General features: G+C 39.3%; 1 protein-coding gene across 6 annotated transcripts in view; it reads left to right on the forward strand.

The window, feature by feature from the left end:
- LOC149167294 (protein ZINC INDUCED FACILITATOR-LIKE 1-like) overlaps positions 1-21777 on the forward strand; it is a 365578-nt gene that overhangs the window by 175769 nt on the left and 168032 nt on the right. For all 6 annotated transcript variants that reach the window (XM_089432943.1, XM_089432940.1, XM_089432944.1 and 3 more), the window contains 2 exons: positions 6800-6885; positions 7025-7132. In XM_089432943.1, the coding sequence (XP_089289069.1) occupies positions 6800-6885; positions 7025-7132 (194 nt within the window). The remainder of the gene's footprint in view (positions 1-6799; positions 6886-7024; positions 7133-21777) is intronic.

The following is a 21777-nucleotide window of genomic DNA, read 5'->3' on the forward strand; positions in this document are numbered from 1 at the left end:
ATACATCCATGGACACAGTTCAACAGAGGCCAAGGATTACCAGAGGGGCTCGGGGGCTAGACTATTTTTGGGATCCAGGTGGGATTTCCCATCACATCATAGCGCTGGTAGGAGGACATGGCATCAACAGGCTATTAGACAGGGCATTGTATGGAGACAGTGCTTTCTTATTGGCATATGGGATGCAAGGGATATTGAGGCTAGGCACATTAGTATCATTCCCATTAGCATGTGAGGAGTTGGGCCGCTTAGGTCTATCTGGGCATATGAGGAGGTATGACTCACATTGTGGAGGGCTTACCAACAAAATAGTAGTAGAGATGGTGATCTTGACAGGATGCGAGATGTTGCCTATGGACTCGGTCTTAGACCTTGATATCCAGGGGTGTATAGGGGTATGCAGCGGTGCACAACAGTATGCGGAGGAGCATAGAGGTTTGCAGTGGTGTGCAGGGTTGCATCATGGTGTAGGAGCGGTTCACATCTTAGTGCATTACCTCATAGAGTGACAGACACATCGATACAAGAGGGATACCAGTTGATCCAAGATGATGCAGTAGCATGTATCGGGGCTAGGTGGTGCATAGAGATGTGCGATTGGGTGCAGTTGTATGCTAGGAGACATGAGGATACATGGTTATATGTAGTAGTGTGTGGGGTTGCATTATGGACTGATGGAATGCTACTAGCAAGGAGATTCCTTTATGAGGATTTCAAGCATGTCATTGGGGTAGACATACATAGCTTGGGAGAGCGGATCAGTCACGAGACGGGTCGAGAGCGTCCACACGGGTTCTTGATCATACTCATCGGAACCCATGCGTCTTCCAACGTTGGTACCATGTGCAGTTGAGGGGATCCTTTCGTTCGATCCAGACCCACAGTGTGGATAACAGGACTTGGGAGATTTTCCTGAGACAACACTATGAGATTCAGTGCCTTTGGGGCATGATAGGTGTTCTCCAGTGGAGGAATAGGGTCGGTGCACGAGTTGACAAACACAAGTTGGGAGATGAGGTGATCTTCTGTAGGGGTGGCATATTGTTCATCATTGAGCCTATACCTAGGGAGTTGGTCACAGGGCAGACATGTGCCACTCTTTCTACAGGGCATGTCGGGATCCCGCATGAGCAGAGGATATCGTATGTAGTTGAGGCAATTTTCCAGTGGGTGTTTGGGCTCCAAACATTGTATTGGCACATTATCGAGAGGGTGGATGGCAGACTTAGTGGTATAGGCTCAGTGATAAACAATATGCCACCCCTGCAGAAGATCACCTCATCTCCCAACTTGTGGCTGTCAACTCGCGCACCGACCCTGCTCCTTCATTGGAGAAAATCTATCGTGCCCTGGAGGCACTGAATCTCATAGCGTCATCTCAGGAAAATCTCCCAAGTCCTGTTATCTACATTGTGGGTCTAGATCGAACACAAGGCTCCCCTCAACTGCACAGGGTGCCAACGAGTGGAAGATGCGTGGGTTTCGATGGGTATGATCAACCCGTGTGGACGCTCACGGCCTGTCTCATGACTGATCCGCTTTCCCAACCTATATATGTCCACCCCAATGACATGCCTGACATCCTCGTCAAGGAATCTCCCTGCAGGTAGCACTCCCTTAGTTTGTAGTGCAACCCCACGCACTAATGCATATAACCATGTATACTCGTGTCTCCTGGCATACAAATTCGCCCAATCGCAAATATTTGTGCACCGCCCGACTCTGCTACATGCTATTGCATCATCCCGGATCAACTGGTATCCCTCTTGTATTGATGTGTCTGTCACTCTATGAGATAATGCACTAAGATGTGAACCGCTCCTACACCACGGATCAACCTTGCACACCACTGTGCACCACTGCACACCTTTGTGCTCCTCCGCATACTGTTGTGCACTGCTGCATACCCCTATATAGCCCTAGATATCAAGGTCTAAGACTGAGTCCATAAGCAACATCTCGCATCTTGTCAAGATCACCATCTCTACTACTACTCTGTTGGTAAGCCCTCCACGATGTGAGCTATACCTCCTCATTTGCCCAGATAGACATGTTGACCCTGTCGCCTACACCTACCTACAAGTTAGTGAGAAAAACCTTCAACCCCACAAGGTGTGGTTGGTGGTAGGGAACTCAGAGAAGGGGCTGTCACACTAATCCTGATTCTCTCCATTTGAGCTATCTCCTAGGTTAGCTAAGGGGGGTGGTCTCTAATGAAAAGTTAAGTTAAAAGATGTAAGTTTCTAAGAGAGTGGTATAGTGAAAATGGATTACTTTTAAGGATTTATGAGCAAATATGAAGTGAGCAACTTGAAATAACAATGTCAATCATTAATATGACAAAAACCATAAAACCAATGCCTTATAAGGAATTTGCTCAACAATTTAAAAATATATTTGCTCAAAGTAAAATGCAATGCTCTCAAAAGAGAAAGCAAAGTAACCCTAAAATATAAACAAAAATTGTTAGCATAAGATATGTCAGATACAAAAAGTTTTTGAGATAATCAATTTTATAAATCAAACATGTGAAACATATCTTGCCAAAACCCAAAAATTAGTAATTAACTTGGAAACGTAAAAGAAATGAAGTGCTAAACCAAGACATCAATATGCAATTAGACTTGAAGCATGAAAAGAAAACACTTGTTTGAAAAGATTTCAATACTTGCTTTTGGAATAGACTTTTCATATGAAAACCCAAACCATCAAGAGATAAGTAAAGTAAATACAATGGAAAGTGCTCTTGGTTAATTTTTATTAATTATCTCTACAACAAGATTACAATTTAACTCTTTAATCCTCAGACCTCACCTTTGCCCAAAGATATGGATCTCACAGTGAGGAGTCAATAGAAGAGTACAGGGTCCCTAAGATGTCTACTTCAACCAACTTATGTTGGAGGTAAAATTTTAATGAGGCTTTGGGCTTTCCTATACTAAAATGCCTAGATGAAATGCATGTAAGTTTTTTCCTCAAAAGAGAGATCGATTTGCAATGCTTCAAAGTAATGAAAATGAAATAGCGTTCAACATAAGTTGCAATTATAACTTCAATTGGAAGAATAAAATTAGCTTACAAGTGTTGCATGTGTCTCATCAATTGACAACTCATATTATTTTGCGTCAAATATCTTCTCAATTGATTCTACTCATCGAAAATGTTTCTCAATTGATTGTACTCGTTGAAAATGTTTCCGTTGATATATGGTACACCTCCCAGGTTTTCACAGTTTGAGAGTTATTTGCGTTTGAAGTTAGTAACCCTAGTTAGTGGGCTAAAACCCTATGGGGTTGTGGCATGGCACTCATAATTGGTTGTAGTCATTGAATAGTCAATAATTAATAATGTTTTTTTTTCTCCTAAAATCCCTCCAATGTTCACTTGTTGAGGACCCTCTCAACTCAAGACATTCATATAAATAATGACCCTCATATGTAGGGATTGTGTGACTTCAAATAGGTCATCGTGTAATTTTCGCTATAACTTTTTTTATGCGAAGCTTCAGAAGTTGAAATTATAACCAATTTGAGCGGAAATCTTGATGAACCTTGTGACCGAATTTCAGATCTTGGTTTGCTATATTTTCGGAGATATGATCTAAGGAAGTTAGGGTTTTTGCAGGGTTCCGAATTCCATGTCACAAAGGTGATGTTGGGAAAATAGTCATAACTTTCTCTTTGAGCATTGGATTCACATTTCGTAAATAGTCACAGCAAGAGGACGGACTGTAGTTTGTTGAGTAGCGTTTTCAGGGCCGAAGGTCGCAACAGTGACACATGGCACTTTGTACAAGTTCACTCTATTGAACTAGTCTATAATCAGGTCATCGTGGGAGATTGGGCATAACTCTTTCCTGAAGAATCCAATCTTGATCAGACTTGTGGGGTTGGAAAGAGGACTCAGAGGGCTACCACAAGACGAAATTTCTGACCCTAGAGATCCGAAATTACATAGATACAACAGATTCAATATCGAGCTCTTAGAAGGCAAGAAAAAGCATGCATTCAAGGATCATTGCATTAAGAACCACACATCAATAGTTAAGGGTAAGTCTCCTACAACAAGGTATGTATGATTAGTGTTTACATTTGAAATATGAGTGTCATCTCTGACATGTTTTTGCAGGACAACGTAAGTACATATAGGGTCTTGGTTATATCTATATGTCTCTATATGTCATAGTTAGTTTTGATACCACATTTCGTATGTCCTATTCTTGATACTACACATTTGATGCTACATATTCTTGATGCTACACCAAGTCTGCTAAATCTATATGATGTTATAATTTCATGTTACTTGTCTTGTCATAGTTGATAGAATGGTATCCATTGTTTTACTTAGAACTTGGTTTATCACATGTCTAGGGTCTGTCATCAATTTTTATTGTATATATATTTAGGTCAGTTTTGGATATAGTCTTGCATAGAGTCCAGGCCTATATCAAGAGTGGGAGTCTTTGTTTATTGCTGCAACAAGTCAAAAACAAAAGTGACAAGCACACTTCAGGAACACATTGTAATTTTAATTTTAATTTATTCATTATTATGAACTTACATGTGTTTTGCAGGCAGAGGTAAGTTGAAGGGTATTTTGTTTTGTTTTGGGATTGGTTTCGCGGGGCAAATTTTGCATGCAAGTAGAAGAAGATTCAAGTACAACTTCAAGCAAGAATTGAAGAAAAGAAGTATCAAATCAAAGGAAGCATTGCAGCGGGACATCCTTTGAAGACATGACAACCATCCGTATATTGTGAAGAAGTGTCAAGGCCAAGAGTCATTATTGTAAAGTTGTAAAAGAGTCATTTGTAAAAGTGTCATCATTGGAAGAGTCATTTGTAAAAGTGTAATCATTGGAAGAGTCATTATTGTAAAAGAGTCAATCTGCCTAGAGTCGAAAAGGCATTATTGGGAGGTATAGGAGTCTCTGTTGGGATGAGGTATTAATTCATTACCTTAATTTATATCTTTTCCTGTAGTAACTAGCTTATATATAGTGCAATACATGTGGGCCCATGCAAACGTAGCTATCGTATGGAGGTCTTGTATGTATGCTAACATTCGTATTTTATTTATAGTTATAGGTGGGTCATTACATACATCCCTCCTTCCAAAAATTTCGTCCCGAAGTTAGGGTTTCCAAAATATATTAGTGATTAGTGTGAGCATATAAGTCTTTGTATTCTGGGATTGAATTTGTTTTATATGGGTACTTAAAATTTGTTTTCTTGAATATTTTAACATTTTATAACTATAATATTCATGTTCTGCCCCTGTCGGGTTCCCACGCTATTCTAGAATCATCCTATCCTTTATAATCTCTTCCGCTTCCATCCTATCCGTCCTCTACTAGAGTATGCCATGGCATTAGCTATACTGACTAACCATTTGTAGGCTCTCAAGGGTATCAGCATTGATTATATCAACCTGATTGCTTAGGAGGCATCTGATAGTCATCATCACACGTTTAGGGGAGCGTGATTCGCATAGTCCTCCCATGACTCCAGGTTTTGGAGGATAAACGGTGGGTAATACCTCCACCCCTCCTAGTGGGACCAGAGTCAGTGTTCTATCATGGAACCTCATTGAGCTTTAATTGTACTAAAGTTTTACAACTCGAAATATTCAATATACTTCACCTGGAAATGGATAGTAATCTTCTATTCTGAGGATTCATGAAATGAAACATTTTATTTTCCAGAGTTTGAAATCCTTGATATTCTACTAATGAAGGGCTTTGGAAAGTTTCCCCTGTAGTAGGAGAGGTGTTCTATCACAAATTCCAGCACTCAAGAGCTAAGCCCGACACCCCATGAATATGTCTAGTGTTCCCCCTGCGCAGTCCTTGGAAAGAGAAATTCGTTCTTCCCCAAATTAGCAATCTCCGGCCCCCAAATTCTCCAAAGGGATTAGTCTTCCCCTGGAGCAGCTATACTAAATTCCTCCAGACGAAATCGTATCACTCATTAAAGCTGGATTCTGAGGGTGTATATGATTTCGTCTGGAGGAATTTAGTATAGCTGCTCTAGGGGAAGACTAATCCCTTTGGAGAATTTGGAGACTGGAAATTGCTGATTTGGGGAAGAACGAATTTCTCTTTGCAGGGACTGTGCAGCGGGGACACAAGACATACTCATGGGGTGTCGGGCCAGCGCTCTTGGCAATTCCGGGAGGTTGGAATTAGCCAAATCCCTTCCTAGTTTTTTGTGGGTTTGGTGAGAGGAGATCGGGGCTAATTTTGCAGAATTTTCTGAGCATCGAAAGTGGGGCAAATCTTCTTTTTTTCCAGCCAGCAGTTTAGTCTCGCTAGGGCCAGTGCAGATTTTTGCAGAGGAGTTGTTCTACAGCAGTGGGGCAGACATTGTTGGACACCTGAGGCTTGTAGCATGGCTTAAGCAAGCCCAGGTGCATTCCTTCCATCACACATTGTACTCCTATCATTTGATAATAAAATTGCCATTTTGGGGTGTTTTTGGAGTATTTCTGGTTACCTGATTGCATGTGTAATTTCTTGTGTTAGATGTGCTTAGTTTGCTTTGTTTATCACTGTTAATTTCCATTTGAAACATTACACTCAAGTACTTACTACTCGAAATATTTAATATACTTCACCTAGAAATGGACAGTAATCCTCTATTCGGAGGATTCATGAAATGAAACATTTTATTTTCCTGAGTTTGAAATCCTTGATGTTCTACTTTATTTTCTGTTTTATATATTTGAATTGCTACATTACCATATTCTGCTTGCTATAGATAAAAGACTAATCCTTGCTTTATTGGTATTGAACTTTGAAGGTTTTGGGCTACTAATATTTACTCTTCTTATCTTCCCTCCGTTGGCAAATAAGGTTGGAGCTATTTTCATAACCCGCATTGCAGCAGTATGTATTCCTTTTCACTGATCAAATATTTCCATAAATGTAGATATAAGAATTTTAGTGACTTAAAAACTAAGAATTTTGTAACTTAGATATTTTTATTTCAACATTTGATGTAACGACATTGTGTATTGAATTGCAGGTATTAAGTATACCATTGTTGGCAATCTACCCATTTATAGGCATGCTATCAGATGTTCTACTGTGGCTAGCCATCAACTCTGCATCCTTTTTAAAGAATATATTAGCAGTAAATATTTTGTTGCCCATTAATTTAATTCTTGCATGAGTACAGATTATATAAATTTTCAATCTACTTGCTTGCTCAGCATCCCCTGGTGATGTAGCTGTAATGTTATTTGTCACTTTAGCTTGATTTTTATGGAAAATTCCTGTTTGTATCTCCATTGTAGAAAAACTGTTTGGTAATTATAGTGGTCTGTGGCTAAATACTCATATCTATTATGTATCCTTTCATTATGTGAAGACATAAGTCATACCAGTCAAACCTTGATTATCAAGATATATATGGATGAATGACCTTAGACACTACATGAGATTCTCCTAAACCTTAACAACTTTTCAGACTCGTATAAAAACTTACGGCTGTCCTTAGGCTAAGCTGTTGTGCTATAAGGCACATTTCTATGCAATCAAAATCACCTAGGACTTGCACTTAGGCTCATCCACATGCAAGAGGGTGTTTGAACTTGGGTTTCCACGTTAACACAAGCCCAGACACCTTGTTGTGTCCTACTAAACTACATAGCTGAGGGATTGTATCCCTGTTTAATCTTTAATTTTCTGTTTCTTTTTTATTTAATGATACTTCTTATATTATACAGAAAACATACAGGTATGCCTACAGAGGAAGGAACACACACTTGACTACAGCCAAAGCTGCAATGAGGTCAAAATAAACCATGGAAATAATAATCCTTGGTATTTCTATCAACAATTTTTTTCAATCTCTAACCTTATAAGCTAAGTCATCAAATGATTTTTCTGGAAATGACTCAATAAACCCTATCAAGGTATCAACCCTTCAAAAAACATGCTTACAAGGAATTCTCCAAAGTGCATACAAGATCAGGTATCCATTACAGCGTGAAAAGCCACACTGGTGGCTCAACACGAGGTTTCTACAATCACCAAGTAGGGCAGCCTGGCATTGAACTAGTCTTGAAGGACTGAGCTAAATTTGACCTATTGTATATTCTGACATTGTTTGGCAAAAGGGTTTTTGTAATGTAATATGATAATATCCTCAACTTTGGTTTCCCTATGATGCGATTAGGGTGGATTTCCAGGGTTGGTATTAGCCATGTCACAGGAGCGAGATTACATCATCAGCGGGCCCGGAGGATTTGGAGGAGTTTTATGGGGTCCAATGGGGTTCGCTTGCTACATTTCATCATCAGGGTCAGTTCCGCATAATTCATTCTTGATTCCATTGCATTCCAATGATTCTCGTAAAATGAGCTTATTATCAAACATATTTTAATTAAATACGCTAAAGGTGTTATTTAAAGAAAATTATTTGGAGAAACATCTTCGTGTAATAGCTCGTTGGAACCGGAATAAAGAGATCTACAGGATGGGATGATGAAAAGTGATTTTCGGTGCCTGGATAAATTGTAGAGGCAGATTTATCATTTTACAATATTAAAAGTGACTTAAATAAAATAAAATAAAAAGTGTCACTTAGATAAAATAAAAGGGAGCAGCTTCTAGAATGAAAATAAAGAAATAAAATGGAAGTGCTTCTAGAAGGTTGGAGAGAGATCCATCAAAGCTTTAAAAGAGGGAAAATAAAGTCATTTGGGATATCTTGGATTTGGAATAATTTCTCTTAGAAAGGTTTGAGAACTTGGTTTTCATGTTCAGAGAGCTCTAAGACAAAAACCCTTGGGTTTCTTGGTGTGTTGGATGAAACCCTAACTCACTATTGTGGAGATCTCATTTAGAAATCTCATAGAGGTTCATCGACATCAGTTGGTGAGCAGATCTAGAGAAAATTTGTGAGTTGGAAGTGGGGATCATCCAAATCTCCAATTTTGGCTTCATTTCCAACAAATCCCTTGGTGAATTCATTCGAGATTCATAGGTGTGTCTATCGATTCCAATTATAGTTTTGGGAGGTCAAGATCAATACTACCACAGTTATTTCAGAGGCCATTGCCTCAGCTTTTTTCTAGCTAGTTTAATTGCTAGGTGTTTCTACAATTTATTAATGTAATCTCTTCTTAGTATTAAATAAATAAAACTAGTTGGGTCTTGCAACATTTTCTTGCCAAATTTTCTAGGTTGGAATTGTATGGTTTATTTAGGCACTAGAAATTTTATTGCACGAGTTTGTTATGTTTTTAGTAAATTTTCATTGTGTATTCCATTGCATAGAATCTTTGGAAATTTTATCAATTAAATAAAAAGGAATATCATAGTGGTATCAGAGAAAATTTTGTGGATCTGTGTTGCATTCTACCATTATTTCCGACAACAAATTTATGCTGCAATATTTTCTAGGGTTTTAGCTAAATAAACAAAAAATGATATTACATGTAATGTCCCTTTCCAATCCATAATAGCAGAGAAAAATGGGGTCATAGCCTACCATGATCTCCATAGGTTATTAGGGAGAAAAAGGAGGTTGTCATATTAGTTAGTAGATATTATATTAATAATTAAATAAAAGTTGGTAAAGCCACATTAGAAAAATAAGTGACCCATGGTAATATTTTGCCACCCATGGCATTTTTTGAGAATGAAAAATTATAAAGAAGAGGAGACTTGAGGAAAAGGGAGGTATGAGATTTTATTGGTGAATTGACAAAAAGATCGAGAGGCTTGTGTGAGGGAAAAACCCTCAAGCATTTTTGTGAAAATTCCAAATTGGAATCCTATTGCAGCAACTGGTATTATTTCTTCTAACTAATAAATTAATTATTCAGTTTATTGCTATGGAAACATCGAAATAAACACACTGCAACATTCAAAAATAAAACTGTGGAAAATAAATAGCATTGGAACTAAGAAAATACTAGCACACACACAGTAAAAATGATGTTGTTATTTTTGTACAATTGTCCCCAGAAAAACCCAACTTGGGAAAACCAATGCAACAGTTGAGGGTTTTATTATTAAGCAACAGTGAAATAATCTGAGTACAAATAGATGCCGAAACTGGCAATCCTACAGAGAAATACTGGCAAAAATCTGGAGAGGAATTTTCCTCACCCCACAAGTAATCTCCCAACACAACTTGCCTTCAGAATTTCGTCCCTCTGAGCCTCTATGTCGGCCTTTGCGCTGCTCTACATAGCTAGCTGGATGTCTAGCCTTGGGATGGACTCCGATGAAGTCATTATGCCTTCTGCTGACTAGAAAGACGCTTTTCCGGCACTCTGAGACTCCTTTTCGGCCTCTGAAACTGAAAACGTCAATCACTCCCAACAAATCAACTTTGCCTCTAGAGGCTACTGCGTTGCCCCAACGTCAGCCTCTCTATGGCTCTTCTGCCTCTCTGCAAATGCACTGACTAGATCTGGAAACCTTCCTCCAGCTTCACTTTCTCTGGCCCTCTCTCACTGCTTCGATCTCACTAGCTCCCTCTCTGACAACTGATTGCTGCTACTTAGGAAATCGATTTGCTCATGAAATCGAATTTCTCAAGTGTATCTCCATCACCATATCGACCTCTTATAATCTTTTGTTGGAGCACCAACGGCCAAGAATAAAACATAATCAATGTCTAAGATCATCTTGGAGTTGATCTGTGTGAGTGTCTAGAAGATTCTTGCCTTGACTTAATTAATTCTGATTAATTAACCATATTCTCTAACTTTAGACTTAGGAAATATTTAAAAACAGGTTAATAATCTAATTAAGTCATTTCTAGGCGGAATTTCCAGAAACAATTTTTGGGTTTTGGAGATCTCATGTATTCTAGCCTCTCCACTAAATTTCGTGGCTAGAACACATCTGATGCTACAAAAAATAACAATTTCAAGTTTCAGTGTTGAAATCAACGTTGCATGTCTGAAAGTTTCTAAACATAAATTCTATTCTTGTAGTCACTGATTTATTTCACCTACTTATTATTTCCAATATGTTATTTATGAACTCCCTTCAATAAACATTAAAATAAATTCTATTGCAGATATCACATCATTATACAGAAACAAATATATGCACAAGAATCAATCACATCAACATGGTTATTTTTGGACGATTGTCCCTAGAAAAACCCAATGCAGGAAAACTGGTGCAACAGATGCGGGTTTTATTAATTTTCAGCAGCAATGCTTTTAGAGAAAAATTTACAGACACTGGGAGAAAACACCTGAGACTTTTCTCCAAGACTTCCTGACACCCTCGAGAGCTTCTTTTCCCTACTGCGTCAACCCTACGTCATTCTGTATGGCTCTGCACTGCTCTGGTCCCTCTCTGTGTCATCTCTGGGTCTCTCTAATCTACGTCTCCCTTTGCGTTGCCTCTCAGAGTCCCTACGTCACTTCTTCTGAGCTCCTTGATTGCTGCTAATCCCCCCTCTTCCTCCACCTTGCAACTCTCCCTCTGAAATCGATCTCCTTCTCTCTGAGAATTGATTTTCCTTGAGATACTAAGTATCTGATGATGTCTTTCCAAATGACCCTCAAGTCTTCTCTTATGCTTTTCCTGTTGGAGAATCAACGACCGAGATTAAGTCTCTAATCAATGGCTAAGATTAAAACAGATTTGATCCTCGTCTCTTAGAAGTTTCTCGTCCTTGTTATCACTCCAAAATTTCTTTAGAGTTGTTAGAGAAAGAAATGATAGAGGTAACCACAAACCTACTTTAGAGATTAGGATCTAGCCTTCCTAATGCTCATAGAGGGCTCTCTCTTTATGATTTAACTTTGTTTAGTTAATTGATTTTAGGCTAGTTATGATTTTACTTGGGTTTTGATTTGGATTTGGTGGTGGGATCACTTACTTAGATGGATAGAGGGGTGTCTTTTACCATTGGGCTATGGGGTCAAAAGTCAAGCAAACAGGACTGGATCAAGTTCTAAAAATAGTGTCTACAGGGCAAGGTAGCTGAGTTACTTTAGATCTCAAGGCTGGATGGTGAAGTGGTTTTCAATCGGATCCAGGGAGAAATTAAGGGTTCCTTAGGCTGGATTATAAAGAAAGTGAAAGGTCAACCGAGATGGAAGAGCAATTAAGGATTCTCAGATCCGGATATCAGAAGAAAACATAGAAATGATCAACTGTTCAAAACAGAGTGTACTTAAACAAATTCTGAGATAAATTTCCAGTTAATTCATTCAACTTTAGATAACATTTAAGTTTGTGAAATACATAAGAAAATAACAAATTTGACAAGGAAAATACTTCATTGTAATAGCTCAACACATGAATCTTGTAATGCAATAGCTTTATTACTCAATCCAGTTTGTTGACTTGAAAAAATTGGTACAATAACCCTTAGGTTTATGATCAATACAACTCTACAAATGTATAGCAATCCACACTCAATACTTCAAATTATGAAGTATTTATACAAAAATAGTTTACAAAATATCCCAAACTGTCTTGGGAATTAATCTAGGAGAAATAAATATCTTCATGTAGGAAGATAGAGACAGATGTTCAACTACTGTATGTTGTCCTTGTTTATTAGGTTGTGATGTCTTTATGCTTTGATATTTTGCCTATTATTCTTTGCCTTGCTGTTGGTCTTCACGCTAGATGTTCTTTTCACTCTGACCTTTCAACTGATACACTTTCAACTGATACTCTTTTACTTGCCTGATCTATCCTTTTCCTTTTACTGTGCGTTTTTACCCTGACTGTACATTTTTACATTTTGACTGTGTATTTCTATAGTAAGTCATTCATTTTCTCCCATGTGTCTGCATCTGGTAATTGGATATTTACCATCTTCCTGTATATTTCATCTGCTTCAGTGTATTTGGCAAAAGTGGGTTTATTTACAAAAAGGTGTTTTACCTCATGCTGGAGGTAAAACAAGTTCTCAAAGGTCTGATATAAGACCTTGCCAGTAGGCATCCCCTTCATAGATGAAGTGTTTACCTGATCTCTGGCCACCTCTTTTATCCTCCTGTTGTAGTCCTCCTGTGGCATTAATTTATCGTTTATTACCAAGGGGTTGGGCAGACCCTTTTGCCTCAAAACATCAAACTTCACCATGAATTTGTCTATAACCAATTGCATGGTTTGGCACTTATCTTCCAAGTTTAGCATTAAATTTCTCTTGGTGAGCACCTTCTTAACCTCTAATATTGTACCTGTCCTGTCAAGTATCTCCTGCTCTTGTAATTCATATTTGTTTTTGGAGTTAAGGAAGTGAATGATCCTAGTGGCTTCCTTTGGCATGTCTCCCAGTTCTGTTTTAATTCTCTGTATGGCTTCTGTAGCCTCTTTCACTAGGTCACTTTGTTAAAAAATTACCTGAATGGATGGCCAAATATCATTGACAGAGTCAATGATATTGGTTCATAACTGTTCCTTAGCTTGGCCAAGTGGTTCCTTTAAAGTCAATTCCTTCTCCAAGCTTTTTATCCTTTCATTCATTCAGGTTGCCTTCTGTACTTCTTCTTTGTGCATAATCTGGGCAAGCTTATTGTTATTTTCCAGACTGGTTATTTTCTCCTTATGCTTGTTTATTTGTGTGGTCTGAATTGACATGTCTTCCATTACCTTGACCAACTTACTTGCCTCATCACCTGGCTGAGTTGTTGTTGTTGTCGACCTTGTTGCTGATGTAGGCGTTGTTGAAGTTGTGAGGGCTGTAGCCAGTGGAGCTGTAGGATCCAATGAAGATGCCAATGTGGAGGGAACTGTTGTGGTGACTGTTGGAATGACAGTAGCAGGGGCAATCTCAAGGCTGCCTTGTTTTATTCGTATCTAGTTGTCCAGCTCATTCTCCATCTCTTTTAATTGATCATTAAGTTGGAGAACAAGGTCCATCATCTCCTCTTGATTAGTTTGGCTCTCAAGGACCTCTTTTGTCTGTGGGTGCTCTGAATGAGGCAATTTGAGTTGTTTTTTGAGAGCAACAATGTCCTCATTCTTTTTCTTTATTAACTTCTCAGCAACCTTGATATCATTGGGATCATGTCCCAGCTCAATGACCAAGTCCTCCAGTGACTTGATCTTGTTGTCCTTGGCCTGTGAGGAGGCCTTTTCCAATTTGTACTATGCTGTAATGTTGTCCAATGAACTTTGCAGCTTATGTGCAGCCATGGATTTTCTTATCAAGGTGGAATAAATGATCTCACTTGCTTGCTTGTGGAACTCAATTTGGTCAATGGGATGAACATCCCTGGCCAAAACCTCAAAATATGCTTTTCTATAGTTTGCTGATGTCTTTGTTTGATGGACTATAGGTTGCATGAATGACATCTGCATTTTTCCTATTTTGATGTCAAAGGCTGACATCAACCTGTTTTGATTTGCCGGTGTTTGTTTGAATTATTGGGCATAAGTTTCAGCCTTCAACTTCTCATTCCTCAACTTGATTTCTTTATATCTGTCCTTGATATCCTTTTCTTTATCCACTGGCCTGGTGAATGAAGAAACCTCAACACTGAGTTGTCTCTCAATAAGCTGAGTGTTAGATGTTGAGGGCTGATGTGTTTCTCCTGAAGCTGCAGTGCCTTTGCTTCTTTCCACCATTGTGTCAATTTTAGTGATTTCCACTGAGTCAATGGTGTCTTCCTATTCAGTTATAGGATTAAGCTTGGGCCTCTTCCTGTAACTGATCTCGAACTGTTCATCTGTGATTTCCATAGCTGAACTGGAACCTTCTTGTCTGTTTCTCTTTGGGTTCCTGTCTTCATTTGCTGGAGTCTGTATAATAGGAGGAATATTCATTGGTTCTCCTATTTCTGGAACCTGCAGAAAGGAACTTGTATCAAGTTGTTTCTCTACATCAATCAATGTATTCTCTACATCAACGACAATACTATCCATGTCTATTAGAGTGTTTTCCAACCATTCTGATTGGTTGGCAAACCTCTCAATGTCTGGTCTGGGATGATGGATAAAAGGTCCCAATTTGACCTTGAGCCTTAGCCTATATATGACTCCATGAGCGTCACACTGCCACATAAGGCTGTTCTTGAATTTCATTTGTTGTAAAATCTTATCTGCCTCTGGTCCAACTTCTCTGGTATTACAAATGAAGGGGCTCAATTGATTTTTCATTTTGAATTGGGTTTTCTTCCTAGCTGCTAGGAAGTTGACTTCATCAGAATTGATAATCTGCCTAAAGTATTCTAGTGCAAATATCCTCATGGGGAGGTATTTGGGCAGTTTGTATGGGGCAAGTTGGCATCCATAAATTCTTATTTCTGTGTGGTTCTGGTACAGATACCAGTCTCACACCTTACTGTTCTTTGCCAACTGTAACACCCTTTTGATCTCTTGGCTGATTCTGGACTGAGGGCTACTGGTTAGCATATTCATAATTGGATGGACAAAGGAATGAATGAAGTCCTTGTAACTGAATATAGTGGAGTACTTTTGGATCAAGGGTGTCCAATAGATAACTGACCTTGGATTTCCTTTGGTATCCAACTTCTAGATGTTGACAGGGAATTTATCTGACTAGTAGTATAAATACATGTGAAATAATATAGATGAGTACTTGAAGACTCTTTCAGTAGGTAGTTTGGTGAACTGCTCATGCATTCTGTCTTCTATGAACTGAACATAGTTGTAAATTACAGCAAGAGGCTTGCTTCGGCTAAAGATGGAGAGAAAAGAAAGGACAACCTCATCCACATGCTCATCTGTGGTGTATCCTAAAATGCAGGAGAACATAGTAATAATTTGTCTGCCTCTCTCAGAAAAAATGGTGGCAGCATATGGAGGACTTTGTGTAGGGGTATGACAATCCTCTATGATGAAAGTTTGGAAAATTTGAGCTATTTTGGGAAGGTCTAACTTGGTATAGAGGTCCAACAAGTCTCCAATAGAAAGTGGGGTTTCATTTGGGCTTGGTCGGATCTGCAACATTTGATTAATGGATTCTGCAGTGATGGTAAATAACACTTGCTAGTTAGGGATGACAATGGCTCTTTGGATGGGAATGTAGCAAGCATGATAGAAGTGGATGATTTCTGGGAATGGGTGTACTTTTGGAAACAAATACTTGGGCAAATTAGACTCCCAAAGGTGAATGTCATCGTTCTGGTTCAAGAATTTGTCCTTACTCCAGCAATGGAGCTTTAGAAGGTAGGCAGGGGAAGTAGTATCCTTTATTTGGAAGTCTTTGTCTGCTAATGCAAGGTGGTCGATGTCCAGGTGAGGGGTTTGCAGAGGTCTCACGTCCAAAGAGGTTTGGGAAGCCATAATTGGGTTTACAGATATTTTGGCTTGTAATGGTTTCAGAAGTGAGGTTTAGAAGTTTTGGTAGAGTGGGAGGGTAGTTACAGTCTTTAAAAGAAGGGTTTGGGGTATAGAAATAAATTTCTTTTCAATTTAGGCAAGTTTCTTAATTAATTTCAATTAATTAACCGTTCAATTAAACTGTGTGTTTTCAGATTGAAGGGTTGTTCTGGTTTTTCCCAAGAATACTTGGAAATCGATGGTTTGACGTGCACACTGGGTTTAGTGGTGAATGCAGAGGGTACAGTGGCTTCAACTGTCAACTGGTTGCTTCAATTGGGTATCCAGAGCTTCTTCAGGCGGTAGATGGTGGTCAATTTGGTTGTTTCAGGTTTCAGGGTGTCGCAAATGGCTAAGCAGCAGTTTACAGTGAAAATGCAAGAAAAGAGCAGATTTGAGATTTTTTGGCCTTTCAACGGGTAACGATCACATTTTGGCGCGAAAATAATCAATGAACAGTGGGCAGTTTTTGGTTTAGGCGGGGAGGTGGTTTTCTGGGCCATTGCATCGCTTTTGGAGCGCGGGCGATATTTTCCGCGAGCACGTGATCTCACCTGATGCTGCCACGTAACATAGCAGTGCCCAGGAAAAACTGTGAATCTTGCCTGCTCTCGAGTTGTTATCGGTCGGACGATGAACCCTCGTGATATGGCTGTAAACCGTCGGATCTAGGGGTATGAGATCGGAGGGCTATCGTGCAGTTAAGTTACACGGATAGAATCGGGAAAGGGATTTGCAGGGCTCGGGGTTTAATTACACATAATTATAATTAATTAGTGCATAATTATCGGGTTTTTTAACATAAGCAACGGGTATTAAGGTGGGACCATGGGTTATGTGGCGGGGATTTTTTAACTACCCCAAGAGTTGGTGGGTTAAAAAGGGTATCGGGGAAATATGAAGCGGGGAAATTAATTAGATAAAGCAAGGGCATAAAAACTTAGAATAAGGGGGGTTTTGTGGGTTTTCAAGGGAAATAGGGAAATTAATAAGGGGGAAAAGTAATATTTGTAATGGGGACTGGTTTTCACACTAGGGAAAGGGGTTTTTAGGAAGGGGATGATTTTTGAAGGGTAATTTCTAGGGAAATGTGTGAAACCAAGGGGTAAAGGTCAAAATGAGGGGAAAAGGGATATTTATAAGTGATGAAGAGATAATGGGGAAATTAGCAAACAAACATGTGGGGGTGTAGTGAAATGAGGGGAAATTAGTAAATAAGCTTATGAATATCCTTTCTTTCTCACATTTCCTCCTACACATAAAACATAGGATTAAGCATGATAAATGTGCTTTTGACTTAGCAACCTTGTGTATTTGCAACCTTTCTTCTACCTACCCTTTATTTACCCTAACATTTTTTTCTTCATTTCATTGGGTGCATTTGAGCTTGCTGACCCTTTATTTCCTTTTCTTTTGACAAGCAAACTATCTAATTCTAACCTTATAAATTCCAATGGCTCAGATTAAACTGATGAGCTCATTTTTATTCTCTACCTAACCACTGATCTGCCAAGGTTAAACAACTTGGCTAGATCTTTATTCTCTATCTATCAACATGAAATTTAAAGCATGAATGAGTCAAGATTAAGCTATTTGACCATCATGGATTGTGTCATTTCTTACAAGCTGCACACAATCTTATTTTGCATAGTAAAGTAAAAAGTAGTGGCGTTTGAATTTGCACACTTTCATGATCTGTTTTATTTCTTTTTGGGGTTCATATTTTCACTTTTTTGATTTTTTTTTTTTTTTGTCCTTTGATTATTCTTTTAGGACATACCCTCTTTACATTTTTTAATTTTTAATATGGAAAACATTTTGCAGAAAGCAAAAGTATGTACAATATTACAACACTAAACATAGCCAATTCAAAATTATGAATCATATTATTATAGGACACTAACAATCCTTATTTTTATTAATAACCATTGATATTTTTATTTTCCTAAGTTTAGACTTAGGAACCCATTAAAAGTAATAATTATTTTAATAACTCCTCATCTGGATGGAATTTCTCAAAACGATTTTTGGGTCTTAGAGATCTCATTTGCCTTAGCCTCTCCACCAATTTTCGTGGCTATAGCACATTCGATGCTACCACAAATCAACACTCCCTCTTAGCGAGGAATGTGGTCTAGTAATGCTCCACCACTGAAAATCACACTGATCTATCCGCATCGGTACCTGTGCTGATGAAGTTTCTCATCCTTATCTTTATTAATACCCATTAATATTTTTAGTTTCCTAAGTTTAGACTGAGGAACCCATTAAAAATATTAATTATTTTAATAACTCCTCATTTGAATGGAATTTCTCAAAACAATTTTTGTGTCTTGGAGCTCTCATGTGCCTTAGCCTCACCACCAATTTTCATGGCTAGAGCACATCCGATGCTACCACAAATCAACACTCCCTCTTAGCGAGGAATGTGCTCTAGTAATGCTCCACCACTGAACATTACATTGATCCTTCCGCACTGGTACATGTGCTAATGTCTGTGACTCTGTCCTCTTGCCTTACATCATCTGCTTCCTGTATTGTTGCCCATGACACTGCTACATATGTACTGCAGCTCCCTCTCAATCTGCTGCCTCATGCTGCCCATAGCACCGCCACTGCTAACTGCTGCACTGCATCACCTGATCCATTTCTGCTACTGAAATGGATTCTCTACCATCTCCATCTTCTCCTTGAAATAAATGAACTTGGTTCTTCCTAGGGCCTTGTTGAGGATGTCCGCCACCTGTTCTCCTGTAGGAGTGTAGTTCAACTGTATTGCTCCTCGTTGGACACAGTGTCTGACAAAGTGACACCTAATATCAATGTGCTTTGACCGATCATGAAATACTGGATTCTTAGATAGCTTGATGCAACTCTGATTATCACACATGATCCTAGTTGCATCCATCCTTCTACTGAATAGGTTCACAAGCAATTTTCTAAGCCATATGGCTTCACACGAAGCTGTGCTAGCGGCCATATATTCTGCTTCAGTTGAGCTTAGAGCTACGGATTTCTGTTTCCTACTGCACCAGGAAGTCATCCCCGATCCAATGTTGAAACAATACCCAGTGGTCCTTTTCCGATCTACTGAACTTCCAGCCCAATCTGTATCAGTGGAAGTTCAGCCCAATCTGTATCAGTGAACCCACTGAGTCTGATGTCATTGCCTCTGGTGTACAACAGTTCATGCTCGATTGTTCCTTGTATATACCTGAGAACATGTTTGGCTGTTGCACAATGCGCCCTCTTATGTTCCACCATGAACTGACTGAGGGTGTTGACAGCGTAACAAATGTTTGGCCTGGTATTGACCAGATACATCAAGGATTCTATGAGTTGCTTGTACAAGGTGGGATCAACATCTTTATCTTCTGATGCATCAATTTTCTTCTAGTTGGTGATCATTGGAGTAGACATAGGCCTTCAGTCCTGCATCCTGAATGTCTTTAGGATTTCTGTAGCATATCTCCCTTGTCCAAGGAAGATCTCACCCTTCTACTGCCAAACTTCCAACTCTAGGAAATAATGTATCTGTCCCAAATCCTTCATGTCGAATTCTATGGCTAGATTCTTCTTGCAGTCCTCGGTGAGTCTGGATGATCTTGTCAGGAAGAGATCTTCCACATATAATACTAGGACTAGAGGCTCATTCTCTACAACTAGAGAGTAGATATTGGGATTTGCATCACTCTTAACGAACCCCATCTTTTGTAAGTAGCCATCAATTCAACCATACCATGATTTAGGTGCCTGTTTAAGCCCATACAAGGCTTTCTTCAATCTGCATACATGAGATTTCTTCTCATGTGTCTCAAAGCCTTTTGGCTATTCAATGTATATTTCCTCTTCTATCACCCCGTTCAAGAATGTCGTCTTAACATCCATCTTATGAATCTCCCACCCCATTTGTGCTGTAAGAGATATCACAGTTTTAATAGATGTATACCTGGCTATTGGGGCAAAGGTCTCTTCGTAATCTATTCCTTCCTTCTGAGCATACCCCTTAGCCACAAACCTGACTTTGTATTTCTCCACTCTGCCATTTGCAACATATTTGATTTTGTAGATCCATCTCGAACCTACCATTGATTTGTTCTGAGGCCTAGGCACTACTTCCCAGACATCATTCACCATTATAGAGTTGTATTCCTCCACCATCGCATCCACCCATACTTGATGCTGAACGGCCTCCTGAAAACTGGAGGGTTCCTCAACCTGCGCTACTAATGCCTGGTATCTGTCTGGCTGTCTTCGCTCCCTTTCACTGTTCCTGGGTGCACCAATGAAATATTCGGCATCCCGTAGAATCCGTCGGAGTTCCCGGCTCGTTCTTCCTCTGGTAGTAGGTGCATCTGTCATCTCTTCCTCTTCCTGTGATTCCTCTTGTTCTGAAGGGGAATTCTTGGTACTAGCTTCCGCTGGTTGAAGTGGTTTGACCAACGGCTCATCTTTTCACTGCTCCTCAGAAGGCATTTCTCGAGATTTTCTGAAAGCTCTATCCTCCATGAACTTTACGTCTCGCCGAACTATTACCTTCTTGCTCCCCGGAAGATAGACTCTATATGCCTTAGCATTCTCGCTATATCCCTCATGATATCCTTTCTCTGCAGTTTGATCTAACTTCTTCCTCTTCTCCTCGGGTATACGGCAATATGCTAAACTCCCATATATCCTGAAATGACTAATTTTAGGTGTCTTCCTGGTGAAGACTTGCTTTGGAGTAATCTTGCCCAATGCCCTATGAGGAGTTCTATTCTGGACATAGATTATCGTGCTGCATGCTTCTGCACACAGAATTTTGGCATATCTTGGGACCTAATCATACATCATTGCCCTAGCTGCTTCCACAATAGTCCTGTTCTTCCTTTCTGCTCTGGATTGTAGGGAGTTTTCCACTCTCTTTTGATGCCCTCCCTAGCGCAAAAATCGATGAAGTCTGTCAACATACTCTTCACCATTGTTTGAGAACAACACTTTTATCTTCTTTCCTATCAAATTCTCCACTAGAGCCTTGAGCTCTTTGAATCGACCGAAAACCTCATCCTTGGTTTTCAGAAAGTAAATCCAAGTCTTCCTAGAATGGTCATCGATGAAGGTGACGAAGTATTCGACACCACTAAGAAATTTTGTGGACATAGGTCCGCAGATGTCTGAGTGTATCAATCCTAGTACACTCTTGGCCCTATTGTTACTTCTTGGAAAAGCTGCTTTGGCATACTTGCCCAGAGCGCACGCTCTGCATACATCATTTCGTTCAGTACTAAGATCTGGAACTCCTGTTATCGTTTTTCCCGAGAATTCTCAGAGCCCTATGGTGCAAATGCCCCATCCTTCTGTGCCATAGTTCATTCAAATCCTTGTCTCCATTACTGCCTATCAGTGCCATTGGTGATTCTAGCTGCAACCTGGACAACTTGTTCCTTCTGATTCCGATCTAGACCTTCTTTTTCCAACTCGGGTGTTTGACATATACTTTTTCTTTAATGAAGAAAA

This window comes from Pinus tabuliformis, chromosome 5_1 (genome assembly GCF_031772625.1).
Source record: "Pinus tabuliformis cultivar Carrire ecotype Pingquan chromosome 5_1, CPIR1, whole genome shotgun sequence".
NCBI lineage: Eukaryota > Viridiplantae > Streptophyta > Pinopsida > Pinales > Pinaceae > Pinus > Pinus tabuliformis.